Source organism: Musa acuminata, chromosome BXJ2-1, assembly GCF_036884655.1.
Source record: "Musa acuminata AAA Group cultivar baxijiao chromosome BXJ2-1, Cavendish_Baxijiao_AAA, whole genome shotgun sequence".
In the NCBI taxonomy this organism is placed as follows: Eukaryota; Viridiplantae; Streptophyta; class Magnoliopsida; order Zingiberales; family Musaceae; genus Musa; species Musa acuminata.
Genome location: NC_088338.1, coordinates 15,332,756 through 15,352,098, shown reverse-complemented (window position 1 = coordinate 15,352,098; position 19,343 = coordinate 15,332,756). Strand labels below are relative to the sequence as shown.

At 40.8% G+C, this 19,343-nt stretch overlaps 2 protein-coding genes across 5 annotated transcripts; one reads left to right on the top strand and one right to left on the bottom strand.

The window, feature by feature from the left end:
- The first annotated feature begins 6,726 nt into the window (after positions 1 to 6,726).
- On the top strand, positions 6,727 to 13,435 carry LOC103998420 (cysteine--tRNA ligase CPS1, chloroplastic/mitochondrial). Of its 2 annotated transcripts, none has more exons than XM_009419895.3 (9): positions 6,727 to 7,197; positions 9,038 to 9,101; positions 10,514 to 10,675; positions 11,518 to 11,688; positions 11,774 to 12,055; positions 12,134 to 12,259; positions 12,330 to 12,533; positions 12,676 to 12,777; positions 12,849 to 13,435. In XM_009419895.3, the coding sequence occupies exons 1-9, from the start codon at positions 6,791 to 6,793 to the stop codon at positions 13,080 to 13,082; spliced, it is 1,752 nt and encodes a 583-aa protein (XP_009418170.3). In that variant the 5' UTR covers positions 6,727 to 6,790; the 3' UTR covers positions 13,083 to 13,435. The 2 variants fall into 2 exon arrangements, with proteins under 2 accessions (XP_009418170.3, XP_064949693.1); XM_065093621.1 differs by having other exon boundaries at positions 12,125 to 12,259.
- A 288-nt stretch (positions 13,436 to 13,723) lies between these two features.
- LOC103998407 (homeobox protein knotted-1-like 13) lies at positions 13,724 to 18,507 on the bottom strand. Of its 3 annotated transcripts, none has more exons than XM_065093622.1 (6): positions 17,624 to 18,506; positions 15,891 to 16,011; positions 15,291 to 15,493; positions 14,557 to 14,688; positions 14,231 to 14,373; positions 13,724 to 14,150 (listed from the first exon to the last, which is right to left on the bottom strand). In XM_065093622.1, exons 1-6 carry the CDS (start codon positions 18,419 to 18,421, stop codon positions 14,123 to 14,125), a joined length of 1,425 nt encoding a protein of 474 aa, XP_064949694.1. In that variant the 5' UTR covers positions 18,422 to 18,506; the 3' UTR covers positions 13,724 to 14,122. The 3 variants fall into 3 exon arrangements, with proteins under 3 accessions (XP_064949694.1, XP_009418154.2, XP_009418162.2); XM_009419879.3 differs by having other exon boundaries at positions 13,724 to 14,142; positions 17,624 to 18,505; XM_009419887.3 differs by lacking the exons at positions 13,724 to 14,150; positions 14,231 to 14,373; positions 14,557 to 14,688; positions 15,291 to 15,493 and adding an exon at positions 15,509 to 15,789 and having other exon boundaries at positions 17,624 to 18,507.
- Between the last annotated feature and the right edge of the window lie 836 nt (positions 18,508 to 19,343).

Sequence of the window (19,343 nt, the reverse complement as noted above, 5' to 3'; positions counted from 1 at the left end):
TCAATATTGCTAGCTTGCATGATGTAGAACTTGCTATCTTGAACATTACCAAAAGTGCTATCTTGTATGCTGTAAAACTTGCATATCTAAAACTTGATAGCTTGAATGTCCTAAGCATGATGCATTACTTGCTAAATTTTCTAGCTTCAAAACTACATGATGATAAAACTTAATATTATGTTTTTCATGCAATGAGTTGAACTTATATTACAAACACAAAGAATAGTTGTACTTCTCCTTTTTGTTGATGACAAAGGGGGAGAAGTATGTTGATGACATGATATGCATAAGTTTATGCATATGTTCATGATGATGTGTTGCAAGTATTCATGATGAATATTGCAATGACTTGAATTCAGTTTGAATTCAAGGTTCTATCAATATGGCATATTGATAGGAGGAGTTTGTTTAAACTCCGGGAGTCAAGTTTAACTTCGTCATCAATTGGTTGTCATCATCAAAAAGGGGGAGATTGTTGAATTTCGTATTTTGATGATGAAACCAATTGATAATTATGTTTATGTTTAACTGCATTTTGAGTGATGCAGGTCTACTCGATCAGGATTAGACAATTAAGGCAGGAGGAATTGACGTTGCACCGGAGGAGATCACGTTAGGATATTAGATGGCAGAAGGCTTCGGACGTCGGGCATCGGGCCAAGAGCGGAATTGCGCCAAGGATATCGGCGTTGCGGAGGTCAACCGCTGATTGGGCAACAAGCCGCAAGAGAGGACGATACGCCGAAGAATCGGACGAAGCGCCAACCAATGACGTGCCGGGCAACATAATGTCAATTCGCTTTATAATAATTGTCTAGATCGGAGTAGAGTTTTTAGTTTGTGTGTGCAGGATTAACTATGATAACGATGAAGACATAAAGCGAAACAAAGTGCTGGAGTCAAGCGCGAAGGATTCATTGCGAGTTCGAGAGTTCGATGGAAGTCCGAAGGTTCGTCGGGAATGCTGCCGGAACTAGCCGAGAATGAGTAGGGAGCTTGCCGAAGGGTTTTTCGGAAGCTCACCGGAAGGTTCGTTGGAAGTTCACGAGCTCGCCGAGAAAGATCGGAGCTTGCCGAAGAAGCTCGTTGGAACTCGTCAAGATCAAATCGTGAAGTCTAGGAGCTTGCCGGGAGTCCGCAGAATGGTTTCCGAGAGTTTATTGGAAAACCGTCGGAAGTTCGCCGGAAGCTCGCCGGAAGAAGTCTTGACTTACGAACTTTGTAATAGCTTAGAAAATATCTTTAAATTCATAGTTAGCACGTTAATTAGGGTTAGGATTAGGTGTTAATCCTATAACCCAAGTAGGGGCCAATTGGGCCCGAGTTCGGACTGGTTTGGGCCAAGTTTGGAGCCCAACCAGTGAGCTGATTTGGCCTAGGCGGTGGCACCGCCCAGCACCCAAGAGCTGGGCGGTGACACCTCCTGGGCTGGGCGGTTGCACCGCCCAGCACCCGAGTGCTAGGCGGTGGCACCGCTTGGCTGGGCGGTGGCACCGCCAGCATCGGGAACATAAAAGAATTCAAAATTTTGGAGCCCAAATTTGAATCCTCTTGAGGCCTATAAATACCCCTCAAGTCTCAGCTGAGTATACAACTTTTTGAGCAGCAAGTGATTGAGAGAAAAGTCTTAGAAGAGTCTTTGCTAGTCTTGTTTTCAATTTGCTAGTGTTCACCTCCTTCTTTCTTGCTGAAAATCTGTAAGAGAGTGAACCGCTTGTAAAAGTTGTAAAAGGGGTATTTACCCTTCCCTTTCAAGAGATTTGCTAGTGGAAGGTGGGAGCCTCATCGAAGAGGGGCCTCGCAAGTGGATGTAGGTCATTTGACCGAACCACTGTAAAATCGGCGTAATCTCTGGTTTGCATTTACTTATTGTCATTTATATTACTGCAAACCATTTGCACTTTAATGCTATACTGCTTTGTCTCCGTCTTACTTATCTCTTCAAGTTAAAACGCAATCGAAACGTTTTTAAACGAAAACGTTGCTTTTATCGTATGAAGTTTCCAAAAAGTGTTTAAATCGTGAAAAGTTTATCGCACTTCACCGCTGCACTAATTCCCCCCCCCCCTCTTAGTGCCGCTCCGATCCTAACACAAACGACCCTGGCCAATCGTTCCCGCACTCGCATGCTTAGTCTTCTATCTAGTCTCATGAAGATAAAACAAGAGGGAAGTACTATTGTTGATTATCTACATAACATAAAGATTATCATCGATAATTTGGCCTTGATAGGTCATTCCCTCAGTGATGAAGAAGTTATTGTCCATATCCTAAACGGCCTAGGAGAAGAGTACAAGGAATTGGTAGCAACAATACGGGCACGTGATTCACCAGTGTCATTTGAAGAACTCTATGACAAGTTGACTGACTATGAGATATATCTCAAGCGTGAGGACAGGTTGCCAAGACCATCCATTACAGCTCAAGTCAGTCAAAAACCTAAGAAGAAGAGCAACTGGTACAACAAGAGCTCCAAACAAACCTCCCCTCCTCAACCCTCTCAACATTTCAATTGCAACCATCAAGGCGACTACTTCAATTATCCTCATCCCTGGCGTCCTAATCATACAAATCAACAAAGAGTTGTCTGCCAGCTATGTGACAAAGTTGGCCACTCTGCAAAAGTTTGTAGAACTCGATCCAGACTTCCTCCTCCGTCCCATTGGCCTCATGCAAATCTTATAGCTACTTCGACTACTGGTGATCAAAATTGGATTGTGGACTCTGGCACATCTCATCACATCACCTCTGATTTACAAAACTTATTCATTCACAACGACTATGGCGGAACTGAAGACATCATCATCGGTGATGGTAACGGACTCCCCATTACTCATAATGGTTCCACAATGCTTAATTCACATAGTACTTCGTTTACGCTAGATGATGTTTTGTGTGCACCCCAAATCAAACGAAACCTCATTTCTGTTTCTCAATTTTGCAAACAGAATTATACCTCAATTGAATTCTTTCCTAATTCCTTTCTTGTTAAAGATTTAAGCATGGGGGCATCCTTCGTCCGAGGCCAGAGTAAAGATAACATTTACGAGTGGCCGTCGATTCCATAAATCACCCAACCCACTGCCTACTCTTCGGTCGCAGCTCCAACTGACGTGTGGCGTCGTCGTCTTGGTCATCCCTCAACTCTTATTCAGCAAAAACTGTTTTCCCGTTATTCTCTTCCTACACTTAAATCCAATAACATCATAACTTATTATGATGCTTGTTTAAGTAATAAAAGTCATAGACTTCCCTTTGGAAAATCCTCCATATCCTGCTCTAAACCCCTTGAAGTTATTTACACTAATGTTTGGGGCCCTGCTCCAATCACTTCCTTTGACAAATTCAGATTTTATGTTATTTTTATATACTATTTCACCAAATACACATGGTTATACCCTCTTCACCATAAATATGAAGTTTCAACAGTCTTTATCAACTTTCGAAGATTAGTCGAAAACTTCTTTTAGTCTAAAATTAAGATTGTTTACTCTGATATTGGCGGCGAATATCAAGCCCTCACATCCTACCTATCTGCTTGTGGTATACAACACCTCAAGTCACCTCCACACACTCCTCAACTCGTCGGCTCTACTGAACGCAAACATCGACATATAGTTGAAACTGGTCTCACACTCCTACACCAAGCCTCTATGCCACCAACTTTTTGAACTGCAGCATTTCAAGCTGTCGTCTACCTGATTAATCGTATGCTCACTCCAGTCCTTGAGTACGAGTCGCCATTTGAAAAATTATTTCATAAATCCCCGAACCTTCAAAAACTTAAAGTGTTTGGTTGTCTATGTTATCCATGGTTGCGTCCATATGCCTCACATAAGATAACATCAAAATCAAAACCTTGCGTTTTCATTGGATACTCCCTTGACCATAATGTCTTTCGATGCTATAAACTTCAATCTCGAAAAGTCTTTACGTCCCGTCATGTTATTTTTATAGAGACTATATTTCCATTTCACAACCCTGAGTCTCCTACTGTGCCACCTACTCCATCACATATACATCACTGGAGTACACCATCAATCCCGTCAACTGAGTCTCCCATAATATCATCCAGTCCTTCTCCTCATGATTCACACTCTCTCATTCTCCCGGTGCAACAACTCCTCACCCCCTCCATTGTGCCTCTCCCTTCTTCACTAGGTTCCCCTACGACTGAAGGCATTCCCTCGGAATCACAATCGCTACTTTTATCCTCTCTTGGGACCAATGACACTGAAGTCCCTCAGTCTCCACCGCCCATACCTACAATACACTCTATAGCCCCTGGACATCCAATGACAACATGATCCAAAAGTGGTGTTTTTAAACCACGACAAATCCTTGACCTACATACCATCACAACATCCTCGTCAGAGACCACTGAATCTACCACAATTACTCAAGCTCAAAAATCTCCATACTGGCGTAAAGCCATGTGTGAAGAATATGATGCACTCCTCCATAATTCTACATGGACCCTTGTACCCTCTCATCCCACACAAAACATCATCGAGTATAAGTGGGTCTTTCGAATTAAGCGAAACCCAGATGGAACCGTAGCTAGATATAAAGCACGTCTAGTGGCCAAAGGGTTTCATCAACGACCTGGTGTTGACTTCACAGAGATATTCAGTCCTGTTGTTAAACCCACAACAATCCGATTTGTTCTAAGTTTGACCATCTCACAAGGCTGGCATTTACGTCAACTTGACGTTAACAATGCCTTTCTACAGGGGACCCTAACTAACGATGTCTTCATGCAGCAGCCTCTTGGCTTCATCCACCCTCACTATCTAAAGCATGTTTGTAAACTACAAAAAGTCATTTATGGACTTCGTCAGGCTCCAAGAGCTTGGTACACTAAACTTAGCTCATTTTTGACATCAGTTGGCTTCATCAACTCCAAGTCTGATACCTCTTTATTTCTTCGTCACCAAAGTGGCAATATAATATATCTTGTGGTATATGTGGATGATATTATTGTCACAGACAACAATCCTATGGAAATCAAGGCATTCCTTAAGCATTTAGCAGATCGATTCTCCCTTAAAGATTTAGGACCCTTGAGTTATTTTTTAGGAGTGGAAGCAACATACACATCTTCCGGGCTCTTCCTATCACAACTAAAGTATATTCAAGATCTATTATCTAAAACGAATATGCAAGATGCAAAGGCAGTTACAACACCTCTGTCTATTGGCGAGTCGCTCAAACTTTGTGATGGAAGCCCTGCTACAGACCCAACTTAATACCGTCAAGTCCTTGGCTCCTTACAGTACTTATCTCTCACCCGTCCAGATATCTCATTTGCGATCAATAAACTATCCCAGTTCATGCATCAACCATCTACTATGCATTGGTCTGCAGTCAAATGAATCTTACGGTATCTTCACGGGACTATCAATCATGGTCTCTTTTTTCACAAACACTCCCCCCTTAATCTCCACGCCTTTGTCGATGCTGATTGGGTATGGAATTTTGATGACAGAACATCCATGTCAGGGTATATTCTCTTCCTTGGATCTAATACAATCAGTTGGAGTTCTAAGAAGCAAAAGACAGTTGCACATTCTATAATTGAAGCAGAATACCGTGCCATAGCCACCGCTGTTGCAGAACTCAATTGGGTCATGAATCTCCTCAAGGAACTTGGCATCAACATCACCTCTACTCTTACAATATATTGTGACAATGTCGGAGCCACTTATCTATGTGCTAATCCAGTATTCCACTCACGGATGAAACACATAGCCATCGACTTTCACTTCGTGCGAGAACAAGTTGTCAGACATCAACTACATGTTTCTCACGTACATACGGTTGATCGACTAGCGGACTCTCTCACAAAGCCTCTCACCTGCAACTCGCTTTCATCACATCGGTCCAAGATCGGCATTCTTGACAGAAGCACCGTCTTGCGGAGGCATGATAACAGTTAAGATCTCCCATGATAACAACCTCAACAACAGTCGAGATCTCCCCAATTCTGTTGAAGAGATGTCGTATAAATAAGGAGTATTGTATTATTTCAACTCAATGCATTCTTCTCCTTTGTATTTTATTTCTATCAAATAGTGCAATGAGATGAGAATGAGATTTCGTAATACGTTAAGAATTATTTTAGGCATTATATCTTTAAAAAAATTCTTAATAATATTATAATTTTTATTGGATATCGCTCCCATAAAAGATTTTTTTTACTTGGATATATATTTTTTAATCATTTTGATAAAAATAAATTTTTTTTGTCACCTTTTTTAAGTGTTCCCTCCTCCACTTTTATCTCATCTTTTTTTTCTTCCTTTCCTCATGAGCGACGAGGAGGAGAGTAAAAAAGAGAGAAAATGATAAAGAAAAAAGAAAAGAAGGTAATCGATGAGCAACCTTATCTATAATAATAAGGTGGAGGTGACGACAGACATAACAAAGAAAAATAACGATCAAGAGTGATCGATGGTGAGCAAGATAGCAGCCAAGGAAAGCAAGATAGAAGTGATAGTGGTATGTCAAGCACGCACGGATGATAATAACACAAAAAAAAAAGAAAAAAATATACCACATATAAACACTAATTTTTTTCAATCTTCGTCCAATTTTTTCACAATTTATTGGACTTCCTTTATAAAAAAGGGATTTACATTTAATTCGTCAGCAAATTTGATATTTGAGCTTTTTTACATTTAACTCCTCAGCGAAGTTGGATATTATCCATCGACTTCAATCTGAGAAAGGGAGGAGAACCATTCATCACCGAGACCAGAAAAGCGAGAACAACGGCAGCGGCGGGAGGATGGGAACGGCGTCACTGAAGCGCTGCTGCCTCCTCTTCTCGTCCCCCATCTCTCCCTTCTTCGCCGCGACATTTAGACGCCAACTCCCCGCCCCCGACTTTTCTTCCCTCATCCTCGCATCGAAGAGGCTAAAAAATCCCTCCTTTTCTCGAACCCTCTCCTCTTCTTCCCGTGCATCGAGTTCGCAAGCCGTCTTCTGTGGCGTCGCCAATGGGACGACGCCTATTCCGGCGGAGACGAAGCCGTCTCCCGAGCTTTACCTCTTTAATACCATGACCAAGGAGAAGGAGCTCTTCCGGCCGAGGGTCCCTGGTAGGGTGGGCATGTACGTCTGCGGCGTCACCACCTACGACCTCAGCCATATCGGGCACGCGAGGGTCTATGTCACCTTCGATGTTCTTTACCGGTAGAGTTTTGATTTTGACGTTTATCGAGCTGTTTTTGCTCTGAAATTTTGAAGATATTGTTTGGTGTTTTGAAGATACGGTTGGATCCTGATATAATAATTTGGTGCTTTGGGTGACTGTGATTGTCCTGTTTCTTTGGATAAATTGTGAATCTTGAGAATACAAATTTGATAGTTTACAAGTTTGAATGAACATTTCTTGGTATTTTTGTTGTTGTTGATGGTGAGAAGTGTGCTTTAGTTTATTATCTTTGTTTAAAGATTCTGCTTCTGAGTCTCTTCAAACGTCAAATTTACATCCATTGTTGAAAATTGATGAATTTGAAATTGATGTGTAGGATCAGTTGCTGCAAGTTTACAGCATCATGCTAGCATCAACTAGTTAGATGTTTGTTATTGCTGTTCAACACAATTTCCTTACTCTCCCTGTAACACTGCCTTTTTTTGTCCTTCAAAACCTTGTTTCTTTAACGCTTGTGCATGCTTTACGATATATTTGTTCGATTCACAAGGACAGGACTACTTTTTGTGCAGCGATACATTTTGATGGTCATATGCCGAGCTAGATGGTGTTCTGATACAGAAAAAAATTCATACTAATGAAAACATGGTTTTATAAGCGAATCATTACTGGGAGGTTATTCTGGGGTTCTTGTTAATTTAATTAAAACAAAAATTGTCAGAATTAAGGTCCTCTATGATGGCAGATCTGTGTCAACTTCCAACATACTCCATTTGTGACCAGGGGAATCCAAATGGCTGGGCTTGCTTTGTTAAATTGTCTGGGATACTTGTAATAGACTTCTTCCAATCATTATGCTATTATTTCTCCGAAAAAGCAACTGCACCTTATATATATATATATATATATAATTTATTTATTTATACTTGATGGGTATATCTAACATTGTTTTGTTCTCTTTGCTATGTCATACATTTTTACTCTTGATTATTGAATCTCTCACTAAGTGAAATCTTGCATGAATCAGCAGCCTTTTACTTTGGTCTAACATTAAGTAAGATATGCTTCAATTTGTGTTGAGTTTTGGTCTTGCTAGGCAATAATTGTTTCATTTCATTTTCGTCGAATATGAATATCTATGAACATTCATAATTATAGAAGTGGTCTTATAGGTTAAGAAAGAAACTCTTTTTTGTAACAGTAGCATCACTGTTTAATTTAGATGTATTAGATGTGAGATGAGATAAAAGCTAAGGGAGATGAACAGAGAGCCTGCAGTGACACTGATAAACGTGCTCCATATTAAATGGCTTGCAATTGTCAGTCAACCGAGTAATTGGGGTAATGCTTGTGTGTTTGAATGCTTATACATGGATTCATATATGATAGTCATAGTTGCCGATAGATGTGAAGACTCTGCAAGAAGTTTTATCTCTATGTTGCTGGCAGTGACCTGTACAAACTTTTAGCAAGTTATAAATTGCGACCTGACATTACAAATTTTATGACAAGGCAAGGGGTTTTGAGATGTCTTCTTGCAATTTTTGCAGCAAAAATTGCTAAAAATGTAAGAGCTCAGAAAAATGAGACGACCTACTGTCTGACAGACTCCCTGAAAACTCATAGATGCAAGTGGTGACTTTACCTGAATATTTGAAACTGAATCAGAGGATACTGTTGTTCATGATATCAGAAGTTTGTACTTGCATACCTCATTTGTTTTGGATTTTGTACATACACTTCTAGAATTTATAACTGTAATGTGCCATGAGATAAGCTGTTTGTTTCAATTAGTGTATGTGCTACTATCGATAATTAGTCGGATAATCTTAGCAGAATTGATTAATTATCCCTATTCTATTTTGGTCAATATGGCAGGTTTCTGAAGCATCAGAAGTACGATGTTTGTTATGTGCGGAACTTCACTGATGTTGATGACAAGGTGAAAAACTGAATCTTTTCCAAGTGTACATAAATATTAGCTATTCATTTAACTTAAACACTGTTCCTATTTGACTGCTATATATTGGAACGACAAATTCTCACAAGATTTTTCTTTTTTTTTTTCTCCGAAGCTATCTGCTATTTTAAGATTCCTGTAGTGGCATCTGGATGTGTTTGACCTGATGTTGACTAACAGCTAATTCGTTTTTCTAACTGTAGTCCACAAAACAAAAACTAAATCTTTTCCATCTGTACATCAATTTTATCTATTCATTTAAGTTCTGTTCCTACTTGACCGCTAGATATTAGAAATATAAATTCTAACTAGATTTTTCCTTTTTTTTTCTGAAGCTATGTACTATTTTGAGATTCCTGTTGTGGCCTCATGATGTCTTTGACATGGTGTTGACTAGCAATGCTTTTTCTTTCTCTAATGGTAGTCCATAAAACAAATAGTGGTGCATCAGATATATGTAGATATGACTCACTTTTCAGACCATTGTTTGTGTTTCATGGGTCTAATCCCATTTGGAAACAAGTATGGTGACTAAGGTATCATGTTTTCCTTTGTCTTTGGCATTTGAAGTCTTCATACCCATCTTATTTTGATCCTATCTAAAAGAGCTTGTCTAGAAAGAATTTGAATCATACTATCAGATAAAAGAACAAGATGAAATGCAACCCATAGTTGAGGACAAACTTGAATGTTTATAGCGCAAACTTGAAATTTGTATGCACAATGTGTTCGTTAGTGAAGCAGCCCAAAGTCAAGGCTTGTTGAAGTAATTCTGCAACGCAAATATATGTAACACGGACAATGGGTATGAAGATTAAGTAGAGAGAATTGTTGTAACACAAATATATGTAACAAACAATCCTATAATAATTAAGGATTGTTGAAGTAATTATGCAAGACAAATTTCACTGATCTTCTTTGTCTCTTCTCTCATCCCTGACATCCATTGTTGCCTTGTTCTCCTTTATCACAACAGCATCTAGACCTGGCAATGAAACTCCACACTACCTACTTTGCTGGTTGTCCAATAAAGCTGCACTCTTAACAAATACTAGGAATCAAAAAACAAGGAAAAGAATGCTTCTGATTTGGTGTCAATGTAAACATGCTGATATGCTAGAAAAGCTATAACATGTTTAGTGCACATTTCCATACATCTCTTGTAGTTTTGTCCTATGACAATCAAGTTGGATTTTTAATTTTTCTCCCTATATCATGATTTTAAATTTGATTCATGTTTCTTTTTGTGATACTCAATGATAATTTGGTTTTCATGGTTTTTGAAATACAGTTATATTTTATGACTGTATCTTCATCTGTCAGTCTGTAGACCAACTGCTTTCTTATATATGTATGACAGGAAACCTGATTTCTGGACTTGTGGAATTCTGTAGATTATTGCCAGGGCAAATGAACTGGGGGAAGACCCTTTAAGTCTGAGCAGTCGCTATTGTGATGAATTTCACAGTGATATGGCTTACCTTCAATGCTTGCCTCCATCTGTTGAACCATGTGTTTCTAATCATATGAATCAAATTATAGATATGATTAAGCAGGTATATTTTAAAGGTTGTTCTTTTATTTTGTAAATTTTAGTTATTTGTTATCGTACGAACTGTGTTATTTATTTGTGCCTTGTTTAAATTTCTCATAAATTGTTCATGCACTATTCTTTGATTAAGCAGAGGTATATTTTACAAGTTGTTCTTATTTTGTTAAATTTCGTCAGTTTATTATTCTACAAACAATTATCCTCGTGTGTTTCCAGATTGACATTGTGTCTTAGATCAAGTTGTGGGGGTTTGATATTTACTGCTTTGATTCTTTTAAATGAATGATTATGCTTAGAATGATTACTGGTGAAGGAATAGTTGGTTGTGGTTTCAGGCATATGGTTGCCATCTTCATTATGCTGCTTTACGTTTCCAACTACTGCTTGGTCCTTTTCTTTTGTTGTTCCGCAGAAAATAGCTTGTAAATTATTTCTTTAATATTTGTTTACTTGTTTGGTAGTTCCATTCTTCAAGTGATTCTTCAAATATGCTTCGTAATTGATCTCTACTTACTTTTAGAGTGGTCCTGGATCAAGCATTTTTTATTGAAAACCTTCTTATGTTGTACATGGTGTTTGTTTCAGTGCGATGGATGTTTGGGGAATATCTATCAACCTTTGGTGGAACTTCCTGCATACAGAAAATTGCATGACTGTCACAAAAAAGTGATATATATGAATTTAACACTCACATGTATTGGCTAAATGATTCTATTATGCTGTTTGGCACCATAATCCTAGGATGGAGTTAAAACTACTAGATTAGAAAATATGGCTTTACTTATGCCAATTGTATTATACCTTTTGTTTGTCTCCTTCATGGACTCGTTCTATCTTTTACAACAGATTCTTGATAATGGTTGTGCCTACATAATTGATGGAGATGTCTACTTTTCGGTTGACAAATTCCCGGCTTATGGTCGACTATCTGGAAGGAAATTAGAAGATAATCGAGCAGGAGAAAGGGTTGCTGTGGATTCAAGGAAGCAAAATCCTGCTGATTTTGCTCTATGGAAAGTAAGATACTTTCTTTTTTGGTCATGTTTGAAGAGCTTATGGTACATGAACAAATCATATATCGTTACTTGATTTTATGCTGCAGTCTGCCAAGGATGGAGAACCATACTGGGAGAGCCCTTGGGGACCAGGAAGGCCAGGGTGGCATATAGAATGCAGTGCCATGAGTGCAGCATATCTAGGGCACTCATTTGACATACACGGTGGAGGGATGGACCTTGTGTTTCCTCACCACGAAAATGAAATTGCACAGAGCTGTGCTGCCTGCAGCAAGAGTAACATAGGTTACTGGATACACAATGGATTTGTCACTGTGAATGAAGAAAAGATGTCAAAATCACTCAAAAACTTTTTCACCATTAGACAGGTGCAGATTTAATTACATTACTTAATTGTTTTACCTCGATTCTAATAGTTCAAGTATTTAAGTCTCCAGAATTTTCAGGTCATAGAGCTTTATCACCCACTAGCCTTGAGGTTCTTCTTAATCGGCACACATTACCGGTCTCCAATTAACTACTCGATGACACAGCTTGATATAGCTTCTGATCGATTGTTTTATATATATCAGGTACCTTATTCCTATCCATTCCTTTTCTGATATGCATGTGTGGCTGATTAAAGTTTATGGATGATCACAGACAATTTGTGATTGTGAAGAGACTTTTCATCAGCATCATGGAAATGATCTTAAAGATTCTTTACCACAAGACACTCTTCAGTGCATCCAGAAACTTCATTTGGATTTTGAGAGTTCAATGTCAGATGATCTGCACACTCCTGTTGCGTTAGCTTCTATATCTGAACCTTTAAGAATCATCAATGATCTTCTGCACACACGGAAGGTAAGGATTTTATTCCTCTTGATCCAGAAATGGAAAAGACAAGCCCATTCCTCCGACCACTGGTCACATGAAAGTCAAAATAAACCTGTAAATTCCCTGATGTCTCATGTTTAAATTCTTTGGTGCTTGACATTTTGGGCAGGGGAGGAAGCAAGAGTTGAGAATAGAGTCCCTTTCAGCTATGGTAAAGGAAATCAAGAATCTTCTGGGTATTGTCGGATTGGCACCTTCAAATTACTCTGAGGTGAGTAGATATTGCGTCTTGGGAAAGTTGTCAAATAACTTTGTCAGTTACCAAGACGATTATGTAAGCAGGTACTGCAGCAGTTGAGGGAGAGGGCTCTAAGAAGAGTCGGACTTACAGAAGATGAGCTCTTGCTAAAAATTGATGAAAGAACCACAGCCAGGAAAAATAAACAGTATGACAAGTCCGATGAAATCAGGAAAGGGTTGGCTGCCATTGGCATCACTCTCATGGACAGCCATACCGGAACAACTTGGAAGCCTACCATCCCGCACGATGTCCATGAACATGCGAGTGCAATGTGATCACCTTGTAATTTGACCTGATGGTGCAGGCTTGTATGCAGTAGTAATTTTGGTAGCAGAAGCTTTTTCAGCTATTCCACAGGTCTGAGCAATTTTCTACAGCCACAGCTGGTCAATTTCCAATCGTTGCATACAGAAGTCATTTGCTTCAAAGTATTAATCATATGTATCGTATAACTGGAAAAAGAAGTGCATAATCTTGGGTTGACAGGATCGTAAAGAGTGGTGAAGTTGACTTGGTCTGCCTAAATTCTTTTTTTTCTTTGTTTACTGTGTAACTCTTTTTGCTTTATAAATTATTTTTGATCAGCTCTTCAGGCAAAAGGATTGATATCTGAGCTGGTTTTCTCAAAGTGTGAATTCTACTGGAGTGATTCTTCTCCGAACTGCATTAAAGCATAAGCCACTGTTGTTGCCTCAGTATGTCGTAAGTTCATATAACATGCATTATGTATGATTAGCTTCTTTGCACCTCTGTTCGTGACTGAGTACTCGTTCGAGAGTTTAACGTCATATATAATAAATAAATACACTGTTGAGAATTTAGAGTATAGCATTCTACAACAATCCAATCTTCTTTGATCTTAAAGTGAACAATCCATATACGAGCTAATGCTTTAGCTTTCGAGAAGAAGAGGACGAAGAAGAATCAGCTGCCAATTCATTGGTGTTAGCAGTACATTTCGATCATTTATCACATTGTACATCCACATCTGTTTCACCTTCTTCTTCTTCTTCTTCTTCTTCTTCTTCTTCTTCTTCTTCACGAAACACGTGTACAAGTCAACTGAAAACTCAGTGTGCTAATCCACGAGTGAATGAAGAAAGAAGAAGACACCAAACATTCTATTTTATCATCACTATAACCTGTAGTGCGAGATCTATCAACACCACTGATACTGCAACTGCACATATCAGCATCCTCTCAAAAGCTGCTGCATCATCCAAACCAAAAGCTTGATGACCGAGGCAAAAACACCATTTGATTGCGCACCGTATTAAACAATGCTTCTGCTGATGTATCTTTCAGCAATGCCCCATCATCTAACATCGCTGTCACCTGCATTACTAGTTTTTAGATTTTAGATAGATTGTATTTGCAGGGGAAAAGAACATGGTTTCACTGTTAAGTAGTACACATCGCAAACCTTTTACGCTTGCTTTTCAGGGAACTCGATGATGATGATGATGGATTACTGTGCCAATTCCTTTTCCTTTGGTTGATGAACCAGTTATTGATCTGCTTCAACTGTAGACCAGTTTCCTCCACCAATCTTGCTTTATCATCCTCCTGCATCAACCCACGAAACAAGGTTACGGATTGCAGATTAAGCCTGTCTCGTTTATGATGATGGCCTTAAACTAAGCCACACAGCACAGAGGTCTGCAAGACATATCGCTACAATTGCGTGGTGAAGGAGGAGGAGGCTATCCTCACATGATGCAGGAGAATGAATGGATCAGTTATAAGTACCGTTGGATATGGCCACTTGGAGTGGGACTGCCACCAAGCTTTTAACGTACAAGTGCTATTCCCAGGAAGTTTCCCTGCTCTTCGCTTGCGAAGAATCTCTTCTCTGATATCGACAATCTTGTTTTTGTACCCCTACAAGTAGTATAATTTGGTTAACATCCTCCTATACATAAGCCTGCAAAGAATCTCTTCTCTTTGAACCTTCACAAGTAATATGATTTGGTTAACATCCTATACGTAAGCTTTACGATGAATCTCTTCTGTGATATCGACAATCTTCTCTATGTACCCCTACAAGTAAAACTACTTATTTAACATCCTCCTATACATAAGCCTGCAAAGAATCTCTTCTCTTTGAACCTTCACAAGTAGTATGATTTGGTTAACATCCTATACGTAAGCTTTACGATGAATCTCTTCTGTGATATCTACAATCTTGGGTACTTGTACCCCTTCAAGTAAAGTGACTTAGTTAACATCCTACAAATAACCTCACAAAGAATATCCACAGTCTTCTCTTTGTACCGACCGCTACAAGTGAAACGATTTGGTTAACATCATATCCATAAGCTCAGAAATTCTATGATATCTACAATCTTTCTCGTTGTATCTCTACGAGTAAAATGATTTGGTTAACATCTTATGCGCAGGCTTATAAAGAATCTCTTCTGTGATGTGATGTCTAGCAAGCCTACAAGTTGAAGATTTAACAGCAATATGCATAAACTGTCTACCTGTTTTAGCTCATGCTTCAGCTCCTGTCTGACGCGCTCCATCAAGGATCGCTCGGTCTCAGTTGGAATGAGAGGGCCAAACCCCATGCTGTCTGGTCCATCAAACAAATTTGTTTCACTGTCTACCTGATCGTCATCATCATCGCCGTCATCATCATCATCATCAGACATGGTTGCACCAGTGCCTTCACCGGGAGAGACACCTATTTCATTTGCCATAATCGAACCATCATCATCTTTCAGCAGTCTTCTTCCACCAAGAGCATTTAGGCAGGTTCAAATGCATACGATTAAACACTCGTAGCAAGAAAAAAAAAATGCATGCATATATGATGATATCGACTTGTAAAACAGAAATAGTAGCATGCTCTGCTCATGAGGCACAAGTTAGCCTTATCAAAATGCAAGGTAATTTTGGCAGGTAATGTGGTGCAGACTGCAGGACGTTCATTGCCAATCGTAGCAGCTGCAGCATGATGTGTTACCAAGTTTAATTTGTCTGAAAAAGAACAATTTCCCGAAAGGTATATATATCAAATTGTTACTATAAACTATATGTTACATACATGTATATTGCAGAACAAAGAATCCGAAATTAACCTGTTAGGCTTTGCAGTGATTGTTCCAGCTCCCAGCAAGCCATCACTGCCTCCATTGCATGTACACGTACGTGTTGCTGCAGTTGTTCTTTAAAGGAACAAAGTAGCAAGACATAATGTGTCTGGCCAACGAATGAGATTTTTTAGGTATTAGGAGTTTTAAAATGAAACGAAAAATAACAGCTAATCTAGCATATGAAGGATCAGAGAAAGAGTTCATAGTTCATCAAGTTTGAGGATGCATGGGATAAATCCAAGTGTTGACCATATGATGAAATATCTGGAGATATATAGAAAGCTCGATTTAAATTTATGGATTATGCTCGCGCTCTGAAAGTTTTCGAGCTGCATTTAGGTCATCCAGGTAGAAGAATACAGTTTCTACTGTACAAGGTAAATTTATGATACATGAAAAGTACATACATTAAACAAAAACTTCAAACTGCAAGTCGATCAACATATAGGTTGAAGTTGCTCTTGCAAGTTAACAAGCAAATCATTGCGGGGATGATGACTTGATAGCCACCTACCTAAGAAGGAAGCATGAAACAGTATGTAAAATGAAGTCTCCTTCAGTTCCCCAGAACTGTGAAAGAATAAGATTATTAATGATTTTTGTACAATTAGAGAGTACTACTGGAGAACCCATATGGCAGTAGCAAGATGAGGTTTCTGATGAACTAGAAAAAAGCAACGACAATTTCCTGGTAATTTGGGATTAATATTAGAAGGTTTTTTGAGGTGATCGCCATTGTTGAGAATATGTATGCAAGTTCTGAAGCATGCAAAAAAAAAAAAAGAATTTGTCAATTATCAATAAGTGTCGGAAATACATAATCAGAAGTGCAATCGAGATCCACTGAAAAGGGGAGATCACAAATCGAAAAGATTAACTAACTAAAGCAATATTGATCAATCACACAAGATGATTTTATCTCATTGTTTAATTTGGTCTTGATCAACTGGGCGTACTGTATATGGTGTAAGTACTGTTTAATCTCTCGCTGGAATATTCTGTAAAGTACATATGGATTTTGCATTTTGCAGACGGTCTTACCTAAGTATGCATATTTAATGACCTTCATGTCGAATATATCAAGGAAGATTTACCATTCCTACAATAAAAGGATACTACTTTAGTTGATCATCTAATTGCTTTGTGATGGATGTGTTAAAGAGAAGGCCTACCGAGAAAGATATCAGCCACTGCTCTCGCCGGAAGATCAAATCAAGGTCATACACATAAAAGGAGTCTGTAGAAAGCAAGGATATCTGTCATACATGAGCTGGAGTCAAACTTGGTGGAAAGTGTTCCAGAAGTCGTCAAAAGATACTTAGATTCTCAAGTCAACGCTTTGGATGTTTCACGTGAAACATGATCCAAAAGATGCTTCGATTCTGAAATGATCGCTTTGGATGTTTCACTCGAAGCACGAGTTGGGTTGATGTTTTCTTACTTACCAGGGAATTTAGCATCCGACTACTAAGCAAGAGTTCCAGTACTACAGTAACCAAAACATCAAACTCAAATCTACAATTAGATTGTGGTTCTTCAAGCCTTCAGCTATCTGTCTTCCGATCTCTACCACTACTATCGAACCCGAGAGGGAAACAAATGAATCATGCGCATATCTAAGGAACAGAAGCCAGAAATCGAGTGAACGCATCGAAAAGAGGGCATAATTAGAAAGCAAAGACGCATTGGAGCGACGAAAATAAGGAGCTTTGCTATACCATGAACTGATCGAGCTCCTTGTCATCGCCGGGCATCTGTCCGTTGTTGCCGAGCACCGAGTACTTGGACACGATTTGCTGCGACTGACCGAGCTGTGCGTCGATCCTCGGCAGCTGGTCCACCGGCGTCGCGATCCTCAGGCACGCCACATGCGCCGCCAGCAGCTGCTCGCACAAGGGGTGTGCCAATATCTCCGCCTTGTACCTCGCGTTCATCCACGTGACCTCCCCGGCGGCGGTCTCGCCGCCGCTCCCTTGCGCCACTGCCTCCGACTCCCCGAGCTCCCCGCCCGCGTGACCCCGCCGTCCGCCGTGCTCCCCCGATGTCGCACCGGCCATGATGGGGTCGTTCGACACCGGAACCTCGTCCTCCCTCCCGCTGCGCTGCAAGATCGACGGTCGGGGAAACCAGTTACCCGCCCCCGCGCCTCCTCCTCCCCCTCCGGCAGCGACCGGCGACGCGGAGGAACCGGACGTGGTTTGAAGATGGAGGAAGCTTCCGTCGGCGTAGTGGTGACCCTGCTGCCGGAGAATTGCGCTGTTAAGCCACGTAGGCCCGCCCCCGCCTGCCATCGTCGGCTTCACAGCCGGGGCCGCGTCGGCCACGAGGCGGCGGAGGTCCTTCCCGTCCTTCACCCTGCCAGCATCGGTAGAGGCACCGGAGGGCGGAGGTACGGCGAGCTGATCCATGGTGGTCCTTAGCAAGGCCGGGTTGTCGCCCCTCAACTGCTGCTGCTGCTGCTGCTCCGCGTACCGCAGCGGCGTCAGCTCGCGGGACAGGTGGTTGTGGAACGCCATACCCCCCCCTCTTCCACCCCACCGCCAATTCGCCCAAACCCAATGCAAAGCAAAGCGGATGGGCGGAGAAGAGAAGCGAAGTGAAAGCGAGAGCGAGTCGTCGAAACTATAAGCCACTCGTCCAATTAGCCGAGATGGGAATCCAACGGCTAAGAATCCATCGCAGTTCCATCCGGGAGCGGGTTGGCATTTATTACGGCGGGAAATGGACCCCAAAAGTCGTGGGGACGGGCGACCAATGGTTGTGAACCACGTCAGGAGAGGTAGGTGGGGCCTGCGGGAATTTGACCTCCGGAGGTGTGGTGTCGGCTTTTGGTGTCCTCTTCTTGTGTTCTTGTATTTATTTCGTTTGGGTTAGTTGGTCCCCCTTTAACTCCACTCTGCTGACGCTTCGCCTCATACCGTTAACGACTGTTGATGGTGAAAATTTCTATCTAAATCTTTATAAAATAATACAAATATGTCAGAGAAAGAATTTTATTATTACATGTAAATAAATATATATTATGAAATAAAAGGGGGTGAGTTTTGGAAGAGTCTTAGGTGACGGCGTGGCGTTAGTGGGGACCACGGTCGAGGAGAGGCTCCTCCAACTCCGTCTCCGTGACGGCGGGGCCGGTCCCCGCTGCCGCCACTACCGGTCGGAAGGCGTCGGTCCCAACGTGGTCCCCCGCACAGGACGTGGTGCAGATGACGCCACGTGGCCGGAAGCTAAGTGGTAGAGCGGTCCCCCTGCAAGCATTTACTACTTCCCGATGGGCTGCTCTGTTCTGCTCTGCTCTGCTCTGCTCTGTTCCAAGTGGTGCAGGAAGCGAGAAGAGAGAGAGAGAGAGAGAGAGAGAGAGGGCACCCCCATCATCATCATCATCGTCATCGTCGTGGGAATTTTAATGGCGATTGAATTACACGTTGAGGGGATGGC